Consider the following 12,521-nt stretch of genomic DNA (forward strand, 5'->3'; position numbering starts at 1 on the left):
TCACACCTCCATATCACATCCCCCTCACACCCTCATATCACAACCCCCTCACACACACCCATATCACATCCTCCTCACACCCCCATATCCCATCCTCTCACCCCCATATCACATCCCCCTCACACACACCCATATCACATCCTCCTCACACCCCCATATCCCATCCCTCTCACACCCCCATATCACATCCACCTCACACCCCCATATCACACCCACCTCACACCCGCATATCACATCCCCCTCACACCCGCATACATCCCCCTCACACCCGCATATCATTTCCCCTTCACACCCGCATATCACATCCCCCACACACCCCCATATCACATCCCCCTCACACCCCCATATAACATCCCCCTCACACCCCCATATCACATCCCCCTCACAACCCAATATCACATCCCCCTCACACCCGCATATCACATCCCCCTCACACCCACATATCACATCCCCCTCACACCCCCATGTCACATCCACCTCACACCCGCATATCACATCCCCCCCACACACGCATATCACATCACCCTCACACCCCATATCACATCCCCAACACCCGCATATCACACCCCCCTCACACCCCATATCACATCCCCCCCACACACGCATATCACATCCCCCTCACACCCCCATATCACATCCCCCTCACAACCCCATATCACATCCCCCTCACACCCACATATCACATCCCCCTCACACCCCCATGTCACATCCACCTCACACCCGCATATCACATCCCACCCACACACGCATATCACATCACCCTCACACCCCATATCACATCCCCAACACCCGCATATCACACCCCCCTCACACCCCATATCACATCCCCCCCACACACGCATATCACATCCCCCTCACACCCCCATATCACATCCCCCTTACACCCCCATATCAATCCCCCCCACACACGCATATCACATCCCCCCCACACACGCATATCACATCCCCCTCACACCCCCATATCACATCCCCCTTACACCCCCATATCAATCCCCCCCACACACGCATATCACATCCCCCCCACACACCCCATATCACATCCCCAACACCCGCATATCACATCCCCCTCACACCCCCATATCACACACCCCTCACACCCCATATCACATCCCCCTCACACCCCATATCACATCCCCCTCACACCCCATATCACATCCCCCTCACACTCCAATATCACACCCCCTCACACCCCATATCACATCCCCCTCACACCCGCATATCACACCCCCCTCACACCCCATATCACATCCCCCTCACACCCCATATCACATCCCCCTCACACTCCAATATCACACCCCCTCACACCCCATATCACATCCCCCTCACACCCCCATATCACACCCCATATCACATCCCCTCACACCCCATATCACATCCCCCTCACACCCGCATATCACACCCCCCTCACACCCCATATCACATCCCCCTCACACCCCATATCACATCCCCCTCACACCCCATATCACATCCCCCTCACACCCCATATCACATTCCCCTCACACTCCAATATCACACCCCCTCACACCCCATATCACATCCCCCTCACACCCGCATATCACACCCCCCTCACACCCCATATCACATCCCCCTCACACCCCATATCACATCCCCCTCACACCCCATATCACATCCCCCTCACACTCCAATATCACACCCCCTCACACCCCATATCACATCCCCCTCACACCCCCATATCACACCCCCCTCACACCCCATATCACATCCCCTCACACCCCCATATCACACCCCCACACACCCCATATCACATCCCCCTCACACCCGCATATCACACACCCCTCACACCCCATATCACATCCCCCTCACACCCCATATCACACCCCCCTCACACCCCATATCACACCCCCCTCACACCCCATATCACATCCCCCTCACACCCCATATCACATCCCCCTCACACCCCCATATCACATCCCCTCATGCCCCCATATCACACCCCCCTCACACCCCCATATCACATCCCCCTCACACCCCCATATCACACCCCCTCACACCCCATATCACATCCCCCTCACACCCCCATATCACATCCCACTCATGCTCCCATATCACATCCCCCTCACACCCCCATATCATATCCCTCACACCCCATATCACATCCCCCTCACACCCCCATATCACACCCGCATATCATATCCCCCTCACACCCGCATATCACATCCCCCTCACACCTGCATATCACATCCCCCTCACACCCGCATATCACATCCCCCTCACACCCCCATATCACATCCCCCTCACACCCCCATATCACATCCCCCTCACACCCGCATATCACATCCCCCTCACACCCGCATATCCCATCCCCCTCACACCTGCATATCACATCCACCTCACACCCCCATATCACATCCCCCTCACACCCCCATATCACATCCCCCTCACACCCCCATATCACATCCCCCTCACAACCCCATATCACATCCCCCTCACACCCGCATATCACATCCCCCTCACACCCACATATCACATCCCCCTCACACCCCCATATCACATCCACCTCACACCCACATATCACATCCCCCTCACACCCGCATATCACATCCCCCTCCCACCCCCATATCACATCCCCCTCACACCCGCATATCACATCCCCCTCACACCCGCATATCACATCCCCCTCCCACCCACATATCACATCCCCATATCATACCCCCTCACACCCCATATCACATCCCCATATCACATCCCCCTCACACCCGCATATCACATCAACCTCACACCTCCATATCACATCCCCCTCACACCCTCATATCACATCCCCCTCACACACACCCATATCACATCCTCCTCACACCCCCATATCCTATCCTCTAACCCCCATATCACACCCCCCTCACACACACCCATATCACATCCTCCTCAGACCCCCATATCTCATCCCTCTCACACCCCCATATCACACCCACCTCACACCCGCATATCACATCCCCCTCACACCTGCATATCATATCCCCTTCACACCTGCATTTCACATCCCCCACACACGCATATCACATCCCCCTCACACCCCCATATCACACCCACCTCACACCCGCATATCACATCCCCCTCACACCCGCATATCATATCCCCTTCACACCTGCATTTCACATCCCCCACACACGCATATCACATCCCCCTCACACCCGCATATCACATCCCCCTCACACCCCCATATCACATCCCCCTTACACCCCCATATTAATCCCCCTCACGCCCGCATATCACATCCCCATATCATACCCCCTCACACCCCATATCACATCCCCATATCACATCCCCCTCACACCCGCATATCACATGAACCTCACACCTCCATATCACATCCCCCTCACACCCTCATATCACAGCCCCCTCACACACACCCATATCACATCCTCCTCACACCCCCATATCCCATCCCTCTCACACCCCCATATCACATCCACCTCACACCCCCATATCACACCCACCTCACACCCGCATATCACATCCCCCTCACACCCACATATCATATCCCCTTCACACCTGCATATCACATCCCCCACACACGCATATCACATCCCCCCCACACACGCATATCACATCCCCCTCACACCCCATATCACATCCCCAACACCCGCATATCACATCCCCCTCACACCCCCATATCACACCCCCCTCACACCCCATATCACATCCCCCTCACACCCCATATCACATCCCCCTCACACTCCAATATACACCCCCTCACACCCCATATCACATCCCCCTCACACCCGCATATCACACCCCCCCTCACACCCCATATCACATCCCCCTCACACCCCATATCACACCCCCATATCATACCCCCTCACACCCCATATCACATCCCCCTTACACCCCCATATCACACCTCCACACACCCCATATCACATCCCCCTCACACCCGCATATCACACCCCCCTCACACCCCATATCACATCCCCCTCACACCCCATATTACATCCCCCTCACACCCCATATCACATCCCCCTCACACCCCATATCACACACCCCTCACACCCCCCTCACACCCCATATCACACCCCCTCACACCCCATATCACATCCCCCTCACACCCGCATATCATATCCCCCTCACACCCGCATATCACATCCCTCTCACACCCCATATCACATCCCCCTCACACCCGCATATCACATCCCCCTCACACCCGCATATCACATCCCCCTCACACCCGCATATCACATCCCCCTCACACCCCCATATCACATCCCCCTCACACCCCCATATCACATCCCCCTCACACCCCCATATCACATCCCCCTCACACCTGCATATCACATCCCCCTCACACCCCCATATCACATCCCCCTCACACCTGCATATCACATCCCCCTCACACCCGCATATCACATCCCCCTCACACCCGCATATCACATCCCCCTCACACCCGCATATCACATCCCCCTCACACCCGCATATCACATCCCCCTCACAACCCCATATCACATCCCCCTCACACCCGCATATCACATCCCCCTCCCACCCGCATATCACATCCCCATATCATACCCCCTCCCACCCCATATCACATCCCCCTCACACCCGCATATCATATCCCAATCACACCCTCATATCACATCCCCCTCACACACACCCATATCACATCCCCCTCACACCCTCATATCAAATCAACCTCACACCTCCATATCACATCCCCCTCACACCCTCATATCACATTCCCCTCACACACACCCATATCACATCCTCCTCACACCCCCATATCCTATCCTCTCACCCCCATATCACATCCCCCTCACACACACCCATATCACATCCTCCTCACACCCCCATATCCCATCCCTCTCACACCCCCATATCACACCCACCTTACACCCCCATATCACATCCACCTCACACCCCCATATCACACCCACCTCACACCCGCATATCACATCCCCCTCACACCCGCATATCATATCCCCTTCACACCCGCATATCACATCCCCCACACACGCATATCACATCCCCCTCACACCCGCATATCACATCCCCCTCACACCCCCATATCACATCCCCCTTACACCCCCATATCAATCCCCCTCACACCCGCATATCACATCCCCATATCATACCCCCTCACACCCCATATCACATCCCCATATCACATCCCCCTCACACCCGCATATCACATCCCAATCACACCCTCATATCACATCCCCCTCACACACACCCATATCACATCCTCCTCACACCCCCATATCCCATCCTCTCACCCCCATATCACATCCCCCTCACACACCCATATCACATCCTCCTCACACACCCTTATCCCATCCCTCTCACACCCCCATATCACATCCTCCTCACACCCCCATATCCCATCCCTCTCACACCCCCATATCACATCCACCTCACACCCCCATATCACACCCACCTCACACCCGCATATCACATCCCCCTCACACCCACATATCATATCCCCTTCACACCTGCATATCACATCCCCCACACACGCATATCACATCCCCCCCACACACGCATATCACATCACCCTCACACCCCATATCACATCCCCAACACCCGCATATCACATCCCCCTCACACCCCCATATCACACCCCCCTCACACCCCATATCACATCCCCCTCACACCCCATATCACATCCCCCTCACACCCCATATCACATCCCCCTCACACTCCAATATCACACCCCCTCACACCCCATATCACATCCCCCTCACACCCGCATATCACACCCCCCTCACACCCCATATCACACCCCCCTCACACCCCATATCACACCCCCATATCATACCCCCTCACACCCCATATCACATCCCCCTTACACCCCCATATCACACCCCCACACACCCCATATCACATCCCCCTCACACCCGCATATCACACCCCCCTCACACCCCATATCACATCCCCCTCACACCCCATATCACACCCCATATCACATCCCATATCACATCCCCCTCACACCCCATATCACACCCCCCTCACACCCCATATCACATCCCCCTCACACCCCCATATCACATCCCCTCATGCCCCCATATCACCCCCCCCTCACACCCCCATATCACATCCCCCTCACACCCCCATATCACACCCCATATCACATCCCCCTCACACCCCCATATCACATCCCCCTCATGCTCCCATATCACATCCACTCACACCCCCATATCATATCCCTCACACCCCATATCACACCCCATATCACATCCCCCTCACACCCCATATCACACCCCCATATCACATCCCCTTCACACCCGCATACCATATCCCCCTCACACCCCCATATCACATCCCTCTCAAAACCCATATCACACAACCCTCATGCCCCTGGACTCTGCAGTGCTCTGCACTGAGGGGGTGGGCTCTGCACTGAGAGGCTGGGCTCTGCACTAAGAGGCTGGGCACTGCATTGCTCCGCACTAAAGGTCTGGGCTCTTCACTGAGAGGCTCTGCACTGAGGGGCGAGGGTCTGCATTGCTCTGCACTGAGGGGCGAGGCTCTGCACTGAGGGGCTGGTCTCTGCATTGCTCTGTCACTGAGGGGCTAGGCTCTGCATTGAGAGGCTGGGCTCTGCACTGAGGGGCTGGGCTCTGCACTGAGGGGCTGGGCTCTGCATTGCTCTGCACTGAAGGGTTAGGCTCTGCACTGAGAGGCTGGGCTCTGCATTGCTCTGCACTGAGGGGCTGGGCTCTGCACTGAGGGGCGAGGCTCTGCATTGCTCTGCACTGAGGGGCTGGTCTCTGCATTGCTCTGTCACTGAGGGGCTAGGCTCTGCATTGAGAGGCTAGGCTCTGCACTGAGGGGCTGGGCTCTGCATTGCTCTGCACTGAGGGGCTGGGCTCTGCACTGAGGGGCTGGGCTCTGCATTTTCTGTCACTGATGGGCGGGGCTCTGTACCGAGGGGCGGAGCTCTGCATTGCCTGTCACTGAGGGGCGGGGTTCTGCATTGCTTGTCACTGGGGGGCGGGGTTCTGCATTGGCTTGTCACTGAGGGGCGGGGTTCTGCATTGCCTGTCACTGAAGGGCGGAGTCCTGCATTGCCCTGTCACTGAGGGGCTGGGCTCTGCACCTCCCCCTCCGCACAGCTCCCGGTGACTCGAACCAATCAGAGCCGGTGTTTCCGCAGTTCGCCTTATATGGCAGTAGGGCCGGCGGGGCGCGCGCTGTATAAAACCCGCGGCCCGGCACCTAGAATTGCTCAGTGACCCGCCCTCCCCGTGCAGACAACAACACCCGCTACACTCACCAGGTAAGCAGCCTGAGGCCGGCTGTGGGGGGAATCAGTGCTGTTAGGACTGTGTATGTTGGGGGTTCAGTGCTGTTAGGACTGTGTATGTTGGGGGGGGATCAGTGCTGTTAGGACTGTGTATGTTCGGGGGGGATCAGTGCTGTGAGGACTGTGTATGTTGGGGGGGGATCAGTGCTGTGAGGACTGTGTATGTTAGGGGGGATCAGTGCTGTGAGGACTGTGTATGTTGGGGGGATCAGTGCTGTGAGGACTATGTTGGGGGATCAGGGCTGGAGGGGACAGGCTCAGTGCTATTAGGACTGTATGTTGGGGGTGGTATCAGGGCTGGGGGGGGGGGACAGTTGGTATTAGGACTAGCGGGGGTATCGGGGTATGTTTTAGTTATAAGCTGTTTTACCAGGAAATAACACATTATCTCCAAGTGTGTCCGGGCAGGTTGGGGTTTTCAGGGGAGTGGGAGGGGGGAGGGGTGCTAGTGGATGGGTGTACAGGCTCAATGCTATTGGGGCTATTGGGATATATGGGGGCAGGTTGAGAGGTATTGGGTTATGTTCATTTTATAACTTACCACGAAACACTACAGTATCTCGTCTTTAAGAATGTCCTAGCCAGTTTGGGGGTATCGGGGCGGTGTATGTGGGGGGTTATCTGGGCTGGTTAGTTGGGGGCAGGTTTGGGGTAACAGGGAGATTTCTCTTTGGCCGGTTAATTTCTACCCCCCTCCCCCCCCAACGTGTCGCATTGTGCTTTGCTTTATTGCCCATTGTCTATCCCTGAGCTCCATGTGCCGGTCGCAGCGGTGCACTCTGGGACTTGTAGTCGTGTGTTGGCGCTGTAGTTTAAGGTTGGGCGGTTCCCTGTGACTCTTGGACTACTTGTCCCAGAGTGCTGTGCGCGGGGCTGCGGCTTAGTGGCAGCTGTACATGGATGAGGGATTTATTGTATTTATGCAATGGTTTACCAGGAAGTGATGCACTGAGTTACCTCGTTTGTGGCCCCTGTTTCCGTGGGGCTAACTCCTGGGTTTGGGGTGTTGAGTTGGAGGGGGTTTATATTATATTATTTGTAGGTGTATGGGTCTGCCCTGGGATCTGGAGTTGGGGTGGGTTTCTGACGTGGGTATGAGAAACTGTGGTGCTCCAGACAATTGCACAATTGCTTAATGAGCTTTATTCCTCTGGTAGAATACCCCTATGGTATCATTGTATTCAATATACCTCCATAGAAACATCATAACCCACTATTTCGCATTGGTTGGCAGAGATCCCACTGGCACTCTAGTAAGGCATAAACACACTCTGGTTTCTGATGTTGGGGGTCAGTTGTCCCATTACCGGATGGCTGCCTTGTCGGGCGTGGTGGTGCCCTGTGTCAGGGCTGAGGGAAGTGATGCTATATGACTTTGTATCCAGCGCACTGATACATTGAGGCAACGAGGGGGCGACCAGGACTGTTTGGGGCTTGGTCTTTGGTTGGGTGTCCCCCCCCCCCCTCCGCCAATCTCCTCTTCAAATCTGCTGTTGCCTTATATGGTAAATACTGAGACTAGAGGGGACTTCCCTTTGTGTCAATCCGTGCAGAAATGGTGCAAACCCTCGCGCCCACTGCTGGCTGATGCTAGGAACTGCAGTTGCAGACAGGAAGTGGGCAGATGTCATGGGGAGTGGCTGACTCATTATCAGTTCTTGCACCTAGGACATTATCAGTGGGTGAGGTCTTCACCTCTTTGCACTCCTCCCTTACAGATCAACATGGAAGAAGATATCGCCGCACTGGTTGTTGACAATGGCTCCGGTATGTGCAAAGCTGGGTTTGCTGGTGACGATGCCCCTCGTGCTGTGTTCCCTTCCATCGTGGGGCGCCCCAGACACCAGGTAAAGAACCATTCTCTACTGATGCCACTTCTCTACTGCCAGAACAAAGCACATTGTGACTGTTGCAATGTATTACATCCTCTTGGTTTTATTTGGGATAAGCGTTAATTGACCCTGTGATACACTTCTACATTTTGGAGTACAAATGGCTCTTCAAGAAACTATCCTATGTGTATCTTGTTGCACAAATAGAGTGCATTGTGCAATGCCACACTGCTCAAGGAGTGTACTAGTTTCCTGCGATGGCACATGGGTCTTTAATTTGCACTTACACAATAATCAGGGATTCGTCCAGGGCTGGGCAACTTCAGTCCTTAAGGACTACCAACAGGTCAGGTTAAGGATTTCCCTGCTTCCACAAGGGTTTGTGGCCCTTAAGGACTTGAGTTGCCCAGAGCTAGTTTGGTTGGCAAGAAGTGCAGGCCGTCATGGAAAACTGTGTGTTTAACATCCTGAGGCCGTGCTTATAGTCTCAGCGACAGCACGTCAAAACAAATGTCTTTAATTGCCGCGTGCTTGGTCGCGAGCGGTTCAGCCAATGAGGGCGAACCGCTCACTGCCACGCCTACTGTCGCCATCTCTAACACTATAAGCAAAAAACGCTGCTGCGATCGATGGAGTGTCGCTGTAACAAGGACTATAAGCGCGGCCTAACTGACTTGTCACTCGCTGCTAACTTGGTAACATTTTTTGTTTCTAGCTAAATAGCCACAAACACCACTCACCAATTCTCCATTTCTCTGCAGGGTGTCATGGTTGGCATGGGACAGAAGGACAGCTATGTAGGTGATGAGGCTCAGAGCAAGAGAGGTATCCTGACCCTGAAATACCCCATTGAGCACGGAATTGTTACCAACTGGGACGACATGGAGAAGATCTGGCATCATACCTTCTACAATGAGCTGAGAGTGGCCCCAGAAGAGCACCCAGTGCTGCTGACAGAAGCCCCCCTCAACCCCAAAGCCAACAGGGAGAAGATGACACAGGTGTGTTTCTGATTTTGTTTCCTGAATCTGTAGTCTGTCCCAAGATGTTTATTTTTTAACTTCCTGTTTAGTTCCATCCTCTTTACATACCCTTTGCCATCCTTTACAGGGGATTTCCTTGACCTGAGTCTTCTTTGCTGGAATCTTTACAGGTTTATTTGGTTTGACATCCCAGTTTGATTCTGGTTTTATGACCTGCTTGTCTAACACTAGTTCAGTTACTAACCTGAATTGAGTGCAGTGTGTATTTGAGGTTTAACTATGGCTTGCAGGTGGGTTGAATTTGTAAGCTGAGTTCACTGCCTGCCTCTTTGCTCACATTGGCTTTGCCTGTTATGAGTTGGGTGTGACGATCAGGTTATGGAGTGCAGTACTGTCACATAGTCTTGCAGCTACACATGCATGGTTTTTGTTGCACCCTACACTGATTGTAATGCCTCTTCTAACTGGCTGCTTTCTTCCTTACAGATCATGTTCGAGACCTTCAACACCCCAGCCATGTACGTTGCCATCCAGGCTGTGCTGTCTCTGTATGCCTCTGGTCGTACCACTGGTATTGTGATGGACTCCGGTGATGGCGTCACCCACACTGTGCCCATCTATGAAGGTTACGCTCTGCCCCACGCCATCCTGCGTCTGGACTTGGCTGGACGTGACCTGACTGACTACCTCATGAAGATCCTGACGGAGAGAGGCTACAGCTTCACCACCACGGCCGAGAGAGAAATTGTGCGAGACATCAAGGAGAAGCTGTGCTATGTCGCTCTAGACTTCGAGCAGGAGATGGCCACAGCTGCTTCCTCTTCCTCTCTGGAGAAGAGCTACGAGCTGCCTGATGGACAAGTCATCACCATCGGCAATGAGAGGTTCAGGTGTCCAGAAGCCCTCTTCCAGCCTTCTTTCCTTGGTAAGCAACATGCATTGTTTAACTGGCCCCGGGATCTGCATTATGCCAACATTGAATGCAGCTTCTATAACTCTTGATTCTTCTCCTCAGGTATGGAGTCTTGCGGCATTCATGAAACCACCTACAACTCCATCATGAAGTGTGACGTTGACATCCGTAAGGATCTGTACGCCAACACAGTGCTGTCCGGAGGTACCACCATGTACCCAGGAATCGCCGACAGGATGCAGAAGGAAATCACAGCCCTGGCACCCAGCACCATGAAAATCAAGGTGAGTTTTCGTTCCTAGACAAGTCTGCTGCACAGGAGGCAGTGGGGGTGTGCAGCACTTAAGTCGGTGACAGTATCTACTGGCCATGGGGAATAGAAGACTGGCAAATTGGCCTTCTACATTAACCAACCTCTATCCTCTGCATCTTTAAGAGACATGGCCGCATTTTTGCTAGTCTGACACTGCGGACCATCCTCTTCCTTTTGCATATAGAGCCAACATTCTGCAGCGTAGTACAATATGGGAGGGCTGAACTTGTACATATCTTAATACGGCCAATAGCATTACTTGGTAACAAACCTTTGGGGAATTTGAATAATGGATATGGGCTGATTATTCACTGTCTTTGTGTACATACAAAATAACATTGCTGTTGTCTCTGCAGATCATCGCACCACCTGAGCGAAAATACTCCGTCTGGATCGGAGGCTCCATCCTGGCCTCTCTGTCCACCTTCCAGCAGATGTGGATCAGCAAGCAGGAGTACGACGAGTCTGGGCCTTCCATTGTCCACCGCAAATGCTTCTAAATGGACAGACCATTCTCACTTGACCAACGTACTTGTGCAGGAAGATCACATTGGCATGGCTTTCCCCCTTATTTTGTTGGCGCTTGGCTCAGGATCAGATAACTGGAAAGGAAAGATGGCGGAGATATAACAGAGCACCCCAGTGTCTACAATGCATCTGAGGACTGATTTGTACATTTCTTTCTTATTTTTTATTTTTTATTTTTTTTGTCATTCCAAATATTGTAAAATGCATTGTCTGGGAAGTTACACTCTGAATGCTGCCCAACAGGTGGCGCTCTTGCAGAAATCATGGTGATAGTATTGCTTGTATGTGAAGCTATGTACCCAAACATGTCTTTTGTATCTTCCGCCTTGAACACTCTGTAACTTGTTTGGTTCATCAATGGGCTCCATTCCCAAACATCTGATGGAAGGTTTACATTCTCATTGATCTCAGTAAGATGGGAGGGCTTACCTGTACACTTATCTGAAAACTATTAAAGGTTAACATGTTTCAAAAGCTTGTTCTCAACTGACCTTCATTTCAATGGTTCTTGATTCTCCATATTTAATACCAGGTTAGTTTCCTGGTCTCTAGGAATGCCCTGAGGTATTGACCGTACCTGATCTGTTTGCACTTTATCTGCAGCTCTATCAGGGTCACCTGGGCCTCCAACATTTGGCCCTGCACCCGGCCTTCTCCGTTTGGTTCCGTGTCTCCGCCTCCTGCGTTTGGCACTGTCCCA

General features: G+C 53.4%; 1 protein-coding gene across 1 annotated transcript; it reads left to right on the plus strand.

Annotated features, from left to right (window-relative positions):
* Window positions 1–7,074: 7,074 nt before the first annotated feature.
* Window positions 7,075–12,295, plus strand: LOC142463322 (actin, cytoplasmic 1). The gene is made up of 6 exons (XM_075565920.1): window positions 7,075–7,225; window positions 8,971–9,099; window positions 9,846–10,085; window positions 10,554–10,992; window positions 11,083–11,264; window positions 11,650–12,295. Exons 2-6 carry the CDS (start codon window positions 8,977–8,979, stop codon window positions 11,791–11,793), a joined length of 1,128 nt encoding a protein of 375 aa, XP_075422035.1. The 5' UTR covers window positions 7,075–7,225; window positions 8,971–8,976; the 3' UTR covers window positions 11,794–12,295.
* The last annotated feature ends 226 nt before the right edge of the window (window positions 12,296–12,521 follow it).

Source organism: Ascaphus truei, chromosome 11 (genome assembly GCF_040206685.1).
Source record: "Ascaphus truei isolate aAscTru1 chromosome 11, aAscTru1.hap1, whole genome shotgun sequence".
NCBI classification, from domain to species: domain Eukaryota; kingdom Metazoa; phylum Chordata; class Amphibia; order Anura; family Ascaphidae; genus Ascaphus; species Ascaphus truei.

Coding starts and splice junctions, on each gene's coding strand:
- LOC142463322 (XM_075565920.1), top strand. CDS start 8,977: ATGGAAGAAGATATCGCCGCACTGGTTGTTGACAATGGCTCCGGTATG. Junction 10,086..10,553: donor ACAGGGAGAAGATGACACAG/GTGTGTTTCTGA, acceptor TCTTCCTTACAG/ATCATGTTCGAGACCTTCAA. Junction 10,993..11,082: donor CTTCCAGCCTTCTTTCCTTG/GTAAGCAACATG, acceptor TCTTCTCCTCAG/GTATGGAGTCTTGCGGCATT.